An 18701-nucleotide genomic window follows, 5' to 3' on the forward strand; every position below is an offset into this window, starting at 1 on the left:
GTCACTGACAATAAAGGACCCCCACTTTCAGAGATTCTTGTCACTACTCTCCCACGTCACTAATCATATGTGTTCCCATATATTTTGTGCACAGTGTGATATTTGTCACCCCCCGATCATTGGTGGCCAAGACTCCACCGGCAGAGAAATCAGAAACAAAAAAACGCTAATCCATGACCACCCCCTGCTCCTTTCCCTAGACTCAACAGAATTTTGTTGGTGTACTGGCCCCACGATACCTTGTATTCCATGGTAAGACGCCTATTGACTCTGAGAAACAAGCACTTCCTGCAGTGAGCCTTATGCCAACACACCCAGATATCCTGGGAGCACAGCTCACTGGATCCCAACAAGAGGTCTTGGCGAGCTTCCTTCCCCATTGCTGTAGAAGGCCTTTGCTTCCTTCCTCCCCAATCTGAGAGTGACACCAAGGACCGTCCCATTGCTGTAGGAGGCTTCTGCATTCCTGCTCCCTAAATGAGAGTGGCCTGCCACCAAGAACATACCATTGCCATAGCGGTGCTTTGCAACCTCCTTCCCATGACTGAGAGCGCCCTGACACCACGGACCGTACTATTGCTGTAGGAGGCCTCTGTGTCCTCCGTCCCCTGTCTGAGAGCACCCTGGCACCAAGGACCGTACCATTGCTGTAGGAGGCTTCTGCATTCCTGCTCACTGACTGAGAGCGGCCTGACACCAAGACCATACCATTGCTGTAGGAGGCTTCTACATTCCTGCTCCCTGACTAAGAGCGGCCTGACACCAAGGACCGTACCACTGCTGTAGGAGGCCTTGAACCCACTGGCGGTGATGGACCCGTCCGTCACAAACTCCAGCAGCATCTCATTTCCAGACGAGATGAATGGCTGGAGCTGTCCGGTCCCGCAAGCTTTGCTGATTAAGACTGGGGCTGCCTTACTGTCGCCATCGTAAATTGTGAGGTAGTCGGAGTCGCAGTTTGAGGAGGATTGGAGATCGAAGGCATCAAACTGTAGGAGAATCTGAGAAGAAAGAGCAGTACATCAGACATACAACCTCCAGGGTGTCTAGAACTTTCTATCCATCATTTGTTTAAAAAGGACTGATTTTCAGTTTTTTTAAGTTATCCGCAGACTAGACTCAGCCGGTGATTTTGCATTGACTTGTTCTATTTCTAGCCTCCTTCGCCACCATCACTAAACTTCATTTGTGTGTTCAAAGAGACATGACACCCTTATGCGGTCCCTGCACCTCCTGTCTTCTCTCATGGTGCCTCTACTTGGAACCAAACCTGTTCTAAAGCTTTGGTACCTCTTGTGAAGAAGTTACACACTGGGTTCTTGTTGCCTGTGCCAAGCGGGGGCTGTCCGTCAATTTAAAGAAGTAACAGGAAAGCTAAGCTGGGGTAAGCTTCAAGGCACATGGTACAGGTCTCTCCTCATTGGGCTCTTAAGGAAGGCCCTCCACCTCTCTGGGCACAATCACCTGTGTCCTACCTTTGAGTGTGAGTGATGCCCACCAGCAGACCATGACAGGAAGAAGGCTGCAGCTCTTCAGATGAAATCTCACAAAGGATTTCCACACTAGGAACAGACGCTCATGCTTTGTGCAAGGGTTGATGGTGAATATTGAGCAGACAAATATCACATACAAAAGCATTGTAGCCAGAATATCAGCTATCACAACATCCAGAGTGTGTACAGCTAAGTAAAGATTTACTACTCTTCACATCAGCCTACCTTGACACCATATACCTATATATTCTCAAGATAAATGTGGAATTAAGTACCGGAAGTCTACACTTACCTATACATATTGACCTAAACCATACTTTGTTAGCTGATATTTTGGCTAAGATGTTTTTGTAGCACTGTATTCAAAACTCAATATTCTTGTACCATACACTCAGGGGGTGACACCTATCGCTGTGCACCCCAGTAGTTTGTCCTTATACACTGTCCATTAATAGGTAATCCTTCTGTGCCCATATCCTTTGGGGAACTCCACTGGCATTCCCTCTCACCTTTGTTTATTGCCCCCATGTGACATTTCTTTGAAGCCCGATTTGAACATGATTAAAGTCTGACTTAGTTACCCCTTGTAGACCCTCTCTTTAAGCTTTATTCCATCTACTCTGTGGTGTCAGCCCTACAGTAGATCTCAATAATACCTTCTGATTGGTTCTTCTCTGAAGCTCTGCAGCTATGGTGCTGATGTTATTGGTGAGATCATTCCATGGACAGATCCTTCTCCTCCTCACTCATGGACCACTCTAACCAGAGAAACCTATCTCAGCAGCTTCCTCGGCCACCAATCAGGCAGCTCCTAACCCAGCGCGCTACTCTAAGTCCCACCCCTAGGCAGCTCAGGACTCTGGCAGGAGGAAAGCGCGACTAGCTCCATCAGCTTGTCTGTGAAGGACCTACCTTATCGGAAGGCACTCGGATCAGGTAGACACAGTTGACGTTGTTTGGGTACGAGGAAGGGTTATTGGAGGACGCCAGAGTGCCGGTCGGGTTAGATAAAATAGTGCTGCAAACACCTAAAACCAAATATGAAAAGGAAGATTCTTTGAATATTAATGTCTTGAAACTGCACAATATCCCTGACAGGTTGAGTTACCTCCCTCCAACGGCTCCTACTGAGAATGGCTCAGTTAGATTCACTAGTATTTAAGCTGGCATCTTTATATCTCCACCAGGAGGAAGCCCCTTGACCTAAACAATGATCTCTGTGGCTGGTGCTGATCTTAGCAATGATATGGAAGCACAGACAAGAATATAAGTAGGTACCAAAAACTACACTGGGCACACTGAACTTCGACACAAATTGTCCTGGTTCAGATAAAATGCCAGTAAAGGTGGGATAGATTTTTTGGAAGACAAATAAAAATGAAACTCTGCAAAAGCAAATTACTTTGGATGAAGAACAGAATCTTTCTGTCACTCCACTTCCTCTTTACTGGTCTAAAGTGACTTCAGTGTTCAGGTCAAAGAAAGCTACATGGTGTATAGCTATAAGGCCACATAACTCCTAATGCGAAGAGGACAATGAACCCAACGGCAGGGATATTTTCAAAGCTAGGAACCCAAATGTCAAGCTGCATAAAGGGAACAAACAGGGTCTTAGCCGAACTCTAGCATTCAAACCATCTGAAACTCCAATATAAGAGGAATATTTTTCCATAAAGTAGTAGATTGTGCTTGGAACTCATCAGGTGATGAACACTGGGACCCAGTCAGAGGATAAACTATGGAATTCTACCAAGAGTGGGATCCCACCAGTGGATAAATGCAAGGATCCCATCCGTGAATGGATACTGGGGAGACATATCTACAACAAAATGTCGGAGAGCGGAACTGCGCTATTTTCGGCACCGACATTTCCAAAATGCAGGAATGCGTTGTATTTACACCAATACGACGCTCCCCTGTGTTTTCCCTAGTGCTAGCGCTAAAATGAGCTGCCTAGCGCCAACACAGGCACCCTTGCACCATAGTGCAAGGGTGCCTACCTTCCACAGAATGATTGTTTATGTGCAGGAAGGTGTCCCTTCCTGCACATAAACAATCCTTTATGGTGATTTGTTACTTCTATGCGTGCTGCTGAATGCAGCATACATAGAAGTAGCAAATCGTCAATATTCAATGATTGTTTATGTCCAGGAAGGTGTCTCTTCCTGCACATAAATAATCATTAATGGCGTTTTGCTCTTTCTATGTGTGCTGCAGAATGCAAAAGCATGGAGAAATAAAAGCATTTCTCCTCGTTTCTCCATTGTAACGCCTGCTGGTGCATGACCTTAGTTTTGGCGCTGCCTCAGATTTACACCTCCTTGTGAATCTGGGGCAGGATCAAAAAACAGTGGGAGTTGTGGTGGAACGCTCACAGCAACACCCATATCAGCAGACTAGACTTCAGTGGGACCCATCCAAGAGCCCTATCCAAAGGTCATTATCATAAGCAGACTAGACTTCAGTGGGACCCATCCAAAACCCCTATCCAAAGGTCATTATCTTATCAGCAGGCTAGATGTCAGTGGTACCCATCCAAAACCCCTATCCAAAGGTCATTATCTTATCAGCAGGCTAGATGTCAGTGTTACCCATCCAAAACGTCATTATCATAAGCAGGCTAGATTTCGGTGGTACCCATCCAAGAGCCCTATCCAATGGTCATTATCATAAGCAGGCTAGACTTCGGTGGTATCCATCCAAAAGCCCTATCCAAAAGGTCATTATCTTCAACTAAGCATTTATTGTCTCAAGTGCATCAAGGGAACAGCATCAGCCTGTTTGTCGGAGAACATTATTAGACATGTTCCCCCATGTAACCCACGGCCCTGTGTCTTATCTCTTCTCAATGCTGGAAGTACTAACATTCAGGGAAAGGGAAACTGCAGATTCTTACTCATCGGTCCAAAGATTTTGAATGTACTGCCTGCACCTGGATATTAAGAATAGAAATACTCCGCTTACCATTAGGAAAGCCTTACAACATTCCTCTTGTGTTCTCTTTTTGCAGCACTTACATGTATGGTATTTTATATTCGTTAGTTAGGGACACTGGTGCCTAAACACAACAATTAAGTTCAGAGGGTGTGCTCTACAAATAAACTAGAAAAATACAATTGTCCCATGATGGATGATATTGGTGGAAGTTGAGCTGGAATCATTACAAAAGATAATATTACTGCCTACGAGGAAAAGATGCTATGACTGATATGACATTTCAGCATCGATCTGCAGGCATGCACTCCTTACCACACTGGTACAGGGCGTTGATTTTGGAAACATCCAGGTTGCTAAGCCCATATCTCTGTCCGATGACTGTGTTAGGATCTGGCTTGGGGACGATGGTCGGCTGTCCAGATGTGGTAGTGAAAGCATACCTGGGGAAAGGAAGACCTCACAGGTAAATCCCACCGTTTATGCACCATTATAACGCATTATTAACCCATAGAACTCTACAGCGAGTCCAGGTGGGGACAGGTGAGGGTCAAATATTTGGTGTTTGCTTAATGCGATTCATATCTAAACTCCATCTCAATATTGTTCTAGAACTATCCCCCTGCAGATCCTGCCCAGCTCAGTCTGGAACTTCTCAGTTCTCATTTTCATGAGCATCAAATCCATGTAGGCATTACACGCTCCCCGTACCGCTCTCACTCACGCTCAGCATCTCAGATCCTAAAAAGCACTGATTTGAAAAATGTCTCCATTGTAGCCTCATGACATTTCCTCTTGTGACAGAGGCTGGCTTTAGTAGGAGGTACCAATCCTCATGCGATTCATCAACAATGGATCTTCCACTGTAAACCGAGTTGTTCACCAATTCAGACAACGTTCACCTTCCCATTCTCGCAGCAACAAAATGTAGGGATCAGGGCAAAACAAAGCCTGCACCACCAATAAATATCACAAAATATAAATTAGTAAAGAAGGTGCTAGTACCCAGGAACGCAATCCCTATACGGTCCTGAAGAGGAACCGGAAAACCCTAGTTCCCTTAACAAACTTCACAGGAGATGGTCTGCACCCTTCAATAATTTAGTACAAATATTGCATCTTGCAAGTAAAGATCTTATTCAATATACATGATTTCAGTATTGTCAGTTTTCCCAAGAAACAGTAAACGGAGGCATCCTCAATTCTCTTCAAATCTTTATTCAATTTTCTTAGTTAAAAATGCAGATAGCCAACGCGTTTCATCCGTTACCGGACTTCTTCAGGGCTGATTGAATTTCATAAACGTCATGATAATAATGCCCTCCGTATCCACAAACTAGTGTCCAATAATTTTAGGCTTTTTGTAGATGAGCTTCTTAAGAGAACAACGATAAATTTGCCTTTAGTATTATTCAGGCAAAATGTAAAGCCGCAGTATTCTAGCTCCCAAGTCGCCATGAGGACATTCAACTCTATGGGAACAAGTTCAGTGACACAGCCATGACTCGACTTCACTTTCTTACCTTCACCATCTATGGCAGTTCCACACTCTGGTGTCCATATACACCAACCCTGGGAACAAGTTCAGTGACACAGCCATGACTCGACTTCACTTTCTTACCTTCACCATCTATGGCAGTTCCACACTCTGGTGTCCATATACACCAACCCAGCCATCATTCCGTACCCGCTTCACATACAGAGCATCAATCCTAACCAATCATGTTCACCGACACAGCCATCATTCCGTACCCGCTTCACATACAGAGCATCAATCCTAACCTATCATGTTCACCAACACAGCTATCAATCCGTACCCCGCTTCACATACAGAGCAATGATCCTAACCAATCATGTTCACCGACACAGCCATCATTCTGTACCCCGCTACACATACAGAGCATTGATCCTATCCAATCATGTTCACCGACACAGCCATCATTCCATACCCGCTTCACATACAGAGCATCGATCGTAACCAATGATGTACACCAACCCAGCCATCTTTCTGTTGCTCCTCTTCCCTCTAACAGTCACAGTCACCCCTCTAGTGCCCTTCCTCGGATATATAGGTTCCAATAGGCACCATGCTCTTCTCTCTGTCCTCTCGACCCTCAATCAAATGTGAAATAAACACCACCCTCTACTTCTCATTTCCAACAATCTCAGCTCTAATTAAAAAGATCACATCAGAATGTGATCAGAATCACTGGGTGTGATTTAGGGTGTAATGGAAGGACGATTATGGGGGGTGGCAGAGGATATTACCAATCTCATCCCGACGGTACACCATGGCCAAATTTAGACATGACTTCAGCCCAGTAGTCATCGCTCCATAATTAAAGGAACCATCATTACTGCTGTTCCTTTAAGTTACTAAAGGTTTTCACCCAGGTTGTGGGAGTTATTATTTTCATCCTGTCGATCAATGCTAGATTTTTCCTGATGGTGATGGACAGGGAAAAAAAGGTATTACACCGTCCACCCTAAATAGGGCAGGCATTGTAAAATGCCATTCTTCAGATGGCTGCTACTCCATTGGGCTGTCAGAGGAAGTATTTCATCAACAGAGCCTATAGGAGGTCTTTCAACAGAATACCCATCTTTAAAAGAAGCGGGTGGTCCTAGGGTTTGTCGGAGAGGGTAATCCGTCATGTTTGCAAAGGAGTACCCTGTCTGCCAAAATCTAAATCAGAGTCACTGTCTATATATAAAAGCCTTTCATCAGAGTTGTAAACAGAAAATCTCTTCTTAGCTGAGCATCGGAGACTTACATCCCATAGTGCATCACGGAGGCGTAGTCGTACTCCAGGCCAAGGTTGTTGGTGTTCTCTTTGTTAAAGTTGCCGATGCTGTCTGTTGAGATGAGCAGACGGTACAGATGAGTTAGTGAGGACTGAGTCTGATATGGCACATTCCAATACAGAGAAGGTCCCAACTCACCAGGGGGCAGTGCTCCCATGTGCCATTGCAGGGGTTAGGAGTAGTCTAAAGGCAAAGCTTTCGATTTTGGAACATGGGGGGGGATCAAATCTGAACCCTGGCATAGGATCGAAAAGCATATGATTTGAAGTTAATCACTTAATACCTTCAGCATGTGATAAGAAGTTGTATAATTCTAAATGTAAACCCTATTTAATGAAGTGCACCATCTTGCTCCCAAGCGGGAATCACACTAAATAAATACCAGCGCCTACATACATCCGGGAGGGACGCACTGGAGTTTCAGCCAGGTTTAGAGATAGCTCACTGTTGTCCTTTTGAAGGGAAAATCATCATGTATTTTCATTATGAAAACTTTTTTGCCTCATAACGTGATCCATCTCCAGCGTGCACCCTTCACCTTAGATTGTATTGTACTGTATTGTAGTTGCATTTATATGGCGCCTACTATCCTTGACAAGGCACTGGAGCACACTGCTCCAGGCACCCAAGGTTTAGTGGTTAATCCAGTGGTTGGTGGTTATTGGGATAAATCTTGTGCTCTCAAGAAAACCATTCCATGCATTTACTCCAGTTTCTTTGAGGAAGAGTAAATTATTTGGGGTTTGTGGTGATCATTTGGGAAGTGGATCAAGTATGCGAGTTCATGGAGATGATTTGTGGGATTAATGCCTGAGAGAGATTAGGAATTATTAGTTTGCAGGTATGACTTTCAAGGAAGAGGTGATTTAGTTGAAAATGTGGAAGAAAATGAGGACATTAACAGAAATGGAATAGTAAAGATTAAGGCAAACATGATTGTGACGTAAAGTAGGCTGTGCTCAGAGAGTGGAGACATGCGTAGTATGAAAAATAAGGAGATAGTCATTCGAATGAAAATGAAAGGGAGAGGGGAGTTTTTCATGCAGTTTTGGGAATACAGAAGAGGCTTTTTGAGAAGCCATGCAATCGGAGGATGAAAAACCATTATTTGTATGTGAGATATTGGAGTAAGAAAGGGTGGTGCTCAAGGCGCTGTACATCCCAACCAGCCCCTGCCCCACTTAACAACACATGCTTTGTGTCGGGTTTATGTTACTTTTCTAATTCAAACCCAAATTAAAGTGTTCAGATGGGATTTACAATCCAACGCTAATCGCGATATGAGTTGAATTGTAACCCAAAGTAACAAAAAGTTATGCTTTGCGCTGCCTTGCATTACTTTGCGTCAAGGGGGTGGTCTATGACTGGTGCACAGGTGTTACTATGCCTTCACCCATGGGTTTTGACATAAATCCATATCTACAAAGCATGGTAAAGAGGGATTTGGGCTAAAATGCTGTGCCTCCTCAATGCAAGTGTACCGGGATGAAATATTTTCACTTCTCCTTGTTTTTCCCACTTTGCATGTGTGCTGCATTGTTCAGCATACAAAGTAGGACAACTCTCAAAGCATCATTTGTGTATTGAAAGGGACCCTTTTCAGCACAAAGACTATGCTTCAGACATCGCATACATTCTGGCACTATGGCGCAAGGGTCTCTGTGTTGGTGCATGCCTGTCTAAATTCTGCCACCAGCACTGGGAGGCAGCAGCGTAGCGCCACATCAAAGTATTTCATTCACACGATGCAGCGCAGCCACTTCAGATGAACACTTCTGTGTAAATCTGTACCCCGTGTCTCCGAAGCGGGCACTGCAGTTAGCAATCACTGATTCTCATTATCGATTTCAGGAAAATGCATTTTAAACACAGGTCATAATTTATCCTGTGTCAGGCAATTTTTATGTGGTCCATTTAACGCCCTCAGCTGTGGTACCGTTCGTGAAAAGGACACCAGACTGTGACAGTAACAAATATTGATCACCGTGACCAAGGATCAGATTTGCAGAACGTGTACGTTGGCGGCTATCTGTGATCAAACCTAAGCTGAACCAATCGGGTGTCTAAATCGGTGCCAAGGTGTGCCCATCAGGAATCTGAGTTGTACTCAGTTTACTCTCTAAATGGTAAGTGGAGCCCGGGGGTGACACTGACCGGGCGAGATGTTCTCCGTCATGATGGTCACATAGTTGTCACGGTCGCTGCGGCTCTGCTCGTGGTAGAAGCCCAGGGAGTGCTGCAGCTCATGCTGGATGGTTCCTTTAGACAGACATCCCCCGGGAAGAGATACCTCCTGACCTCCTCCTGTCTTCCCGATGTATGACCAGCACCTAGGAGAGAAGATGGACCAGGGAGACCCATAGATTACTACAATGGCACCTTTAGAGAAAGAATATTACAATCTTACTGCAAACAAGGGATCTGCCTGTGTGACTCCTCTCTGACTGTAGCTATCTGCAAGGGATGAGGGGTTCTAGAAAAAGACAATGTGCAGTCTAGGTTGTGATGAAAGATCTTGCATCCAAAGAAAAGCTGTGCCATCCTGCACCAGTCTGGTTCATTTCTGGCCTACCCTATGATATTTCCTCCCAGTAGACTCCACATCAGTCTGCGCTGAAGCCCTTTGTAATCGGTCTTCAGACTCAATCTCAAAACCTTTCTTTTTGATAACTTCTCTTATGGTTGTGTAATCTTACAGTTCTCCATTTACTTTCATGAGCTTTCCGCTATCGCCTTGGACACCTCCCTGGAGGTAGCTGTGCGCTCTATAAATGTCATGAATTGAATTGAATTTGAGAGTATTGTCTGACTGGGGGGACAGATCTACCAGCAGCCCATGGGTCATTCTGCTCAGTACCCCATGACTGGGATCCATACTCCAACGCAGTCAGTGTTCTGGTTGCGTGTGGCATGTTACATGTGTGTTCTGCAGCTCAGAAAGCAAATGTATTGAGAGTGGTGTCCCAAAATGATGAGTCCCTTCAGGATGCCTTTATCATTTGTGTACTTATTTCTGCCTCTGGAATCTTAGCATTTAGACCTCTTGGATCTATGGGTGGACCTAGAATATAAAGTATATCTCTTTTCTGCTAGGCACAACATTTTTGCCCAGCAAAAGGCCCTGGGACCCCCTCCTGCTTTGTGTTGTGATTCACATCGAATAGAGAGACCTGACCAGTCAAACATCAGACATGTCAAAGTCAGGCTGATGCACTGTAGCACTTTGTCTTAGCACCTTTGCTCCTCTGAACAGGAGGATTACATACAGCACCCTATTGAAAGCGTGAAGACCCATTCCTGGCCATAGCAGAGGACAGCATACCATCCCCGATAGGATAACACTTTGCAAGGAATCAAACTGCACTGCACTAGAAGCATGCTAGGGTATTGCTTACTGTATTTGGGCCACAAGAGCAGTTAAGACCTTCTGTGTTTTATGTGTTCTCTATGTTAACTCCCTTGCTTTCTTGTGTGCAAATACAATTCCCATTCAAAATTAACAAAATAGCCTTTTTACTGGATTTTTTGTTAATCGTGTACAATCACTTTTATTGTACTGTGTGTTCCAAACCCTCAACCTCCTCTTAGAGTAAACCTTGGCTACTCAGCCTTGCTGCTCTTAAGCAGTCACAAGTACAACACGAGAAACTTAGTAATTCAGTTGTGGTGCAAAGGGACCTGTTGCCCTAGGACACCAGCGGTGAATGATAGGGCACAGTAGGCACCAACCATTGATACTGCCCAGCAACCACTCACTGTCCCAGAAATCTTAATAATATCTTAACAGTTTTTTGAAACAACTGTAAAAACAGTGGCCACTCACAGATTTTTCCAGGATGACTTCTTTTAGCTAGGGAATTACAGCTTCCGGGAGGCTATCACGATGCTAAAAAAAACGTATAAAATGTGTAATGTGGTGTAATGGTGCTGATTATATTTAAGGGACACGTGATTCGCAGACAAAAATACACGCCATGCTAAAATATTGATAGGAACACATAAACAGAGCCATGGAGAACCCAGTGGTGGGAGCTCATCATAACATGAGGGAATGAACAAAGTGTACAGGGTTCAGCCGTCAGAACCTCTACGGAATGAACAAAGCACACAGGATTCAGCCATCAGAACCTCTAGGCAATTAACAAAGTACACAGGATCCAGCCATCAGAACCTCTAGGGAACGAACAAAGCACACAGGATCCAGCCATCAGAACCTCTAGGGAATGAAAAAAGCACACAGGATCCTGCTCTCAGAACCTCTAGGGAATGAACAAAGCACACAGGATCCAGCCATCAGAACCTCTAGGGAATGAACAAAGCACACAGGATCCAGCCATCAGAACCTCTAGGGAATGAACAAAGCACACAGGATCCTGCTGTCAGAACCTCTAGGGAATGAACAAAGCACACATGATCCAGCCATCAGAATCACTAGGGGATGAACAAAGCACACAGGATCTAGCCATCATGACCTCTGGGGTATTAAAAAAGTATCCAGGATTCAGCCATCAGAACCTCTAGGGAATGAAAAAAACATACAGGACTCAGCCATCAGAACCACTAAGGAATGAAAAAAGCATACAGGACCCAGCCATCAGAAACTCTAAGCTATTTATAGTCCAGTGGTACCCAGCACGGAGAGCCTAAACAGTAGATGGGAATATATGGAACTACAGATCTATCACACAGAGTGAACAGACCCTTGCAATATACTGTCACTGAGAGGTCAAGCCCATTCGGTATTATTTCTCACAGAGAGGTGAAAGTCCATGGAAGGTCCACCACTAAATCCACATCACAGTGAAAGCCTGCAACTGAGAGTGCCCTGCCCATGGAAAGAATTTCACTGAGAGTCTTCTGCCCATACAAAGTCTTTCACTGAGAGTCCACTGTCCATGGAAAGTCTTTCACTGAGAGTCCACTGCCCATACAAAGTCTTTCACTGAGAGTCCACTGTCCATGGAAAGCCCTTCACTGAGAGTCTTCTGCCCATGGAAAATCTTTCACTGAGAGTCTTCTGCCCATGGAAAGTCTTTCACTGAGAGTCTTCTGCCCATACAAAGTCTTTCACTGAGAGTCCACTGCCCATGGCCAGTCTTTCAGTGAGATTCTTCTGCCCATACAAAGTCTTTCACTGAGAGTCTTCTGCCCATGGAAAGTCTTTCACTGAGAGTCTTCTGCCCATACAAAGTCTTTCACTGAGAGTCCACTGCCCATGGAAAGTCTTTCACTGAGAGTCCTCTGTCCATGGAAAGCCTTTCACTGAGAGTCTTCTGCCCATGGAAAATCTTTCACTGAGAGTCTTCTTCCCATGGAAAGTCTTTCACTGAGAGTCTTCTGCCCATACAAAGTCTTTCACTGAGAGTCCACTGCCCATGGAAAGTCTTTCAGTGAGATTCTTCTGCCCATACAAAGTCTTTCACTGAGAGTCTTCTGCCCATGGAAAGTCTTTCACTGAGAGTCTTTAGCCCATACAAAGTCCTTCACTAAGAGTCTTCTGCCCATGGAAAGTCTTTCACTGAGAGTCCTCAGCCCATGGAAAGTCTTTCACTGAGATTCTTCCGCCCATACAAAGTCTTTCACTGAGTCTTCTGACCATGGAAAGTCTTTCACTGACAGTCTTCTACCCATTCAAAGTCTTTCACTGAGAGTCCTCTGCCCATGCAAAGTCTTTCACTGAGAGTCCATGGCCCATAGAAAGTCTTTCACTCAAATTCTACTGCCAATAGAGGGGCGACTCCCATTGATAGTTTCCAGTAATTGATGGTCATATCTCAGTAGAGGATCCATCACTGATGCTCCACAGACAATGGACGGCCCTGTGACGAGTGCTGACGGACCATCTCTCACTGAGAGCCCTCAGCCCATGTACGGTCTATCATTTAAAATCCATCATGCATGTGGGGTCTTTCACGGTGAGCTTGCAACACAACGAGGCTCATCATGGACAGTCCTGGACCCATGGAGGGTCTCACAAGCAGAGAACACAACCCCTGGGGATATCTCAGTGAGAGCCCACAGAACATGGATGGTCATTCCCGAGGCAACAAAAACCATAGAGGGTCACTAAGTGGTAGTCAGCAGTTCAATGATAGTCACTGACTGCCGGCTTTCAGCCGACGAAAGGTCATTGCTCATTTAGGGTGTTGTACTACGTTATCAAGTTGTTTTTTATATTGACCTAAAATGATATAGAGTATAGACATATTATTCTAAACTAAACATCCATACAGCTTGAAGATCTACATATCAATATAGTCCCCATTAAGTGCATTGTAAATCAATTGTGTTGCTGCGTTTTGAAAAAGTTGAAACTTGTGGATCAGAAGCGCAGGAAGACCGCCTTAGACAGAGTTACAAAAATCCGGTTTACTTAATATCAAGGACTGGACCAAGATTTTCTAGGAGTTAAAAGGCAGAAGGAGAGCAATCTTCGGACTACTTTCAACATACAATATCTAGTGCATATTAGTTTTGAAATGTGAAAAATAAAAGATAAATTGGAACTGAAATTCCCTCCCAGATTGTGAGCTGATTCTGCTGGATTTGATGGTGTATGAAAGGAACTAGGCCACCAGTGCAAGAACACACGTCTGGTTTACCAATTTGAAGATCTAGATCTTAGTGGTGTCACTCATTTGGGAACAGCAGCCCTAAGTAACCGAGAGGTAAAGGGATTCCCTGAGGCTAGCTCTCCCCCTTGATGTTTAGCTTTAGTGAAAACACAATGGGGCATGAAGTTGAACAACAACCACCTTACATCTCTGAGGGAGACTTTTTCCAAATTTGCAAGACTACACCGGTGAATGTAAATATTTTCGCACCACTAACTTTTGCCCCATTCTAAGCTTCTTAACTATGCTGTGTGGGGCTATATTTCTCTACCATGGGTCTTATGTGATCTGTAGATCATGCACGGTAATTCACCTTGTCTTGTTACAATCGAGAAACATGGCTGGTAACAGCGAGCCTACGTGATTGAGCCCAGTCTGTTGTGATGCTGAATGTAGGGTCAGACCTTAGGATGTGCTCTTACCCATTCACTGGAAAGTTCTAGAAGTAATGAGTCTATCTGATGGAGCCCTCTCTGGTGTGATGGTGAGCCTAGGGTCAGTTCTCAGGGTGTCATGTGCTCTTACCCACTATCAGGAATGATCTGCAGGTAATTTGTTTCCACCGTTTGGGTCACAAAGCGGATGCAGGTCACTGTTGCAAACTCACTCATTGCATCTGTAATGGCAGCCACATTTTCAGCACCTGAGGGACAGCAGAGGAAAGGAGAGGATGACATAAGGGGAAGCAACCTGGAAAGGTTTCAGTTCAAGTCAAGGATGGGCCTTGGTATAAAAGTGAACTTACTGTAAGTGGGACTGAGGGTGTAGGGTACAGGGACAGTCCCATCACTGGATTTAGGCCAGAAGCAGCTGTTGTCTGGACATACGAGGGCACTGCGGCCTGGGTGGATGGCAATGTCACCCTCGTGCACCAGCTGTGAGATGCCTACAACAGTAAAACACAGTGATAGTTGTCAGTGTCTGCTATATAACTGGAAGGAACAAGAGCACACGGAAGAGAAGGAAGCTGATTTTAGACCTATAGCACAATCTCAAGAAATAAATAAAAAATTCAAGAACCACTCGTGGCGGAGGAAGAATCGCCCATCTCGCGTCAAACGCCAAACCTTGGCCTAAGCACCTACTTAGGAAAAGAATTACCCTAAAGACCAAAAAGACCTCACCACATAGCCATGCACAGTGAGTGATTGCAGCTGTTAATGTTTACTGTGAATGATTTCCTGTGTCTTACATTCCTATAGTTTTGTCATCTTGTCATATCAGGAGTGATTTATGGCACCACAAAAAAAAGCATTTTACTAACTTGCCATAATAATATTGAGAATATTAAGGCAGAAAAATCAGACTAACAACTGTGATAGCTAACTGTCTTCTAAGCACTGTATGTCGTCTTTCAGCAAACACCAACAGTGACGTCTCACACTTTGTCAGTGGCAGCCCTTTCACCCTGTCACCACCCTAGATTCCTTGTAATTCTTCATCCACACATTGGTATTGATTAAGTCTTTATATCTAAATTAGACCTTTACACGTCATTATCCGTGTTGTTGTTCAAAATATCTTATAGAATTTTTGATAAAGAGAACAGACTATACAGAAAAGAGCACCGAAAAAAGGTACAAGTGAATTCACATCCTGTTGACAGCTGATTTATCCAAATATGTAAACATTAGTGTTATAGAGACAATTAAGTACCAATCAAACACTATTGGAATCCTGTAACAAAAAAGAAGAAAAAAATGAAAAGAAAGAAAAAGTAAAGAATATTGATCAAATTTATCATTACCATATTAAATCTTATTTATAGCTATTCGAATTTTAACTAATAGATATTATGAATGCAACATTTAATCAACAGTAATAAGACTAATAATAGATGTAAAGCTATATAATCATCCATTGGTCTCCAGAATAAGTGATAATTGGAAGCATTATGGGTAACACCTGTAAGAGACTAATTGTCTCCTCTTGAATTGACAGTAATGAAGCATTTTTTCATTTGCCACCAATGGATTTCAAAGCTGCAGAAATTCAAAAATCAGGAGGTTTGCCACTAAGATCAGACAATTTTGTTGGAAAAAGAGACTAACTTACAAATTATTGTAGCATAGGAAAAATTATCTGTGATATTTAATATTTTGGTCACAATATTCCAAATGTCTTTCCAAAACTGACCAACAACAGGACATTCATAAAGCATGTGTCTCAATGATCGAGTATGAAAACAATTAGACAAATTCAAAGGTTTTGCCTGAAATAACCTTAAAGGACTCCACAGGCAATTGAATAGTACAAATGAATTAGTTTGCTATAGGGAAACGGGCAGCCATCCAGAGATACTATTCAGGCACATTTTCCTCCAAATATCTAGGGTAAATGATAAATCTAACTCTTTGTTCCAAAAAGAGGATAACAAGCTGATATTATCCCCTGCACAACTATTACTTTTTTTTAAAAGAGTGGCACAAAGTGAGCGGTGGATGCAATAGATTGAATGTACAGGGACAAATCAGATGTGCCATTGCAAGGAACATTATTTGGAAAGGAGTCAAGGATTGAATTACATAAAAGTTCATATTTATAGCTATCTGAAGACTTTAGCTGAAATTGTTGTTGCAGTTCATCAAAGGTTAAAAATGCATTGTTATGATAAATGTCTTTTAAATAGAAAATACCAGCCTTAATCCATGGGTTCCACATTTTTGATTGTGAGTTGGTTTAAACATAGGATTACACCATAATGAGGAATGTACTGTAAGTGACAGAAGAGGTTGGAAAATGTAATCAAAATCTTGTAATATTAATTTTGTAGACTTCAATATTACTGATCTCTGGAGCAAAACAGTAGAGTTGGCCATAGTGAACAATGCAGGTAGAGGAAGCGGTGCTATCAAATTTTGTTCAATATAGAGCCATGCAGGTGGATTACCAAGTGCTGTAGACTGAAACCATAACATGCTTTTTTTTTTCTCTGAGTTTTATATAGCGCAAATTTGACCCAAAGGTATCAGGTATCAGTGCGCTTTACATGAGCAACAGATGCGTTACATAAGGACACATTCATTTTGTTATGTTAGGCATGGGGAGATTAAGTGATTTGCCCAGAATGATAGGATGTTGAGCCTCATTGCCAAGACTTGTCTCCGGTTCCCCAGATTTGAGGTTGGCCACATCCTCTCCCCAATTTGTTTTCATGGGAAAGCTTTATGATAATTAAAAAAATCTGGTAAACCGAAACCACCATTGCTCTAGCCTGTCTTAATTGCTTATAACTTAAACAAGGAGATTTGCTCTTCCAAATGTATCCATATTTTTATAGAACGCAAGAGGAAACTGTGTGGGTATAATAGAAAGAAGATGAAAAAAAATTGGAGCAATAACCATTTTAACAGCATCAATTTTTCCCCACCAAGGTAAATGTAGTGCAGACCATTTTTGAATGTTTTTTAAATATTTTAATTTTTTTCATTACATTTTAAGGAAATCAACTGTTTTATGGTATAAGACAATAATATACCAAAGTATTTGATTTTGTCTTTTGCCCAGATAATTTCTTTGTTTGGAAGCATATCAGGTTATCAACGAACATTTAAAGGAAAAAAAACAGTTTTATTCATATTTAGCGTAAGTCCCGAAAACTGAGAATACGTGTTTTTAATAATGGAGAAATGGAAGATGACGGATCACCAATATATAGAAGTACATCATCAGCGTAAGCTGACGTTTTAATAGAAAATTATTTATAATGAGCCCTTTGACTTCCATAGAATTTCTAATGGCAATTCGTAAAGGTTCAATAGCAAGAAGATAAAGCAAAGGTGATAATGGGCAACCTTGTCTAGTACCCCTGAAAAGTAAAAATGTATTAGATATCTGACCATTAATAAAAAGCTGGGCGACTGACAAGAATATAAAGATAAAATCATACGAATAAATGAGGTGCGCAAATTAAATGCATTCAAGGTACGGAAAAGATATTGCCAATGTACTTTGCCAAAAGCCTTTTCCTCATCTAATGCCAGGACACCAGCTGGATGAAGACATGATAATCCAACTTCAATCGCATGAAATAATAACCTTACATTATTCACTGAATGTCTGTTTTTCATAAAACCAGATTGGTCAATATGTACGATGGGAGGAAGCACAGTAGCCAACCAAGTAGCAAGGATCTTTGTATAAATAAACAATCTTGATTAATCAAAGAAATAGGGTGATAATTTGAAACAATAGAGGGATCTTAATCAGATTTTGGAAGGACTATAATCAAAGCCTCAGTAAAGGTTCCTAAAGTTGCCCCTACAATGCTAAAATGAGTAAATAGTTTGAATAAATGCGACAATAGGTAAGGAGCAATTCTTTATAAAAATCAGCCGGGATACCTTCTGGACCTGGATATTTAGGTAGCTTAAATGATTTATAGCTAAACGTTCTGCATCTAAGGGTATTGGAATATCGAATTTATTTCTAACTGACAATATAATTTTAGTTAAGCCACACTGCTCTAAAAAACTATCAATACGTTATAAATCATTTTTCTTTTGTCCTCATCGTACCCGGAAGCTTCTGCAGATCTTAAAAAGCCATCAATCTTCAACTGGGCACCCTATGGCTTACTGCACTTGCTTAGGTCTACCAGACCGGCCCGATGTAATGAGGGCTAGGTGTAATAATAGGACCATAGAAAGAGCCAGCAAAGATTATATTAATCTCAAATCTCGGCCCCAGCTCGAAAGGGGCTGCCAGATGTTTATAGAGCTAGCCTCAGTTCCGTCCTGGTCTAGGCGACCAATAGCAAATGTGGCTTTAGGCCAATCTTCTCTCTTCGGAGGATGGGGATCTTTCCACTTCATACATATTTCTCTCCAGACAATTAGCATCAGGTATAGAAGAA

The 18701-nt window shown here is 42.8% G+C and overlaps 1 protein-coding gene across 1 annotated transcript in view; it reads right to left on the reverse strand.

The window, feature by feature from the left end:
- Positions 1-18701, reverse strand: part of LOC144826952 (embryonic protein UVS.2-like) — a 62466-nt gene that overhangs the window by 20276 nt on the left and 23489 nt on the right. The window contains exons 4-10 of the mRNA XM_078685413.1: positions 14592-14732; positions 14372-14489; positions 9387-9562; positions 7202-7283; positions 4743-4870; positions 2406-2521; positions 776-1001 (exon numbers count right to left, since the gene is read on the reverse strand). Of these exons, the coding sequence (XP_078541539.1) occupies positions 776-1001; positions 2406-2521; positions 4743-4870; positions 7202-7283; positions 9387-9562; positions 14372-14489; positions 14592-14732 (987 nt within the window). The remainder of the gene's footprint in view (positions 1-775; positions 1002-2405; positions 2522-4742; positions 4871-7201; positions 7284-9386; positions 9563-14371; positions 14490-14591; positions 14733-18701) is intronic.

This window comes from Lissotriton helveticus, chromosome 4_1 (genome assembly GCF_964261635.1).
Source record: "Lissotriton helveticus chromosome 4_1, aLisHel1.1, whole genome shotgun sequence".
Taxonomy (NCBI): domain Eukaryota; kingdom Metazoa; phylum Chordata; class Amphibia; order Caudata; family Salamandridae; genus Lissotriton; species Lissotriton helveticus.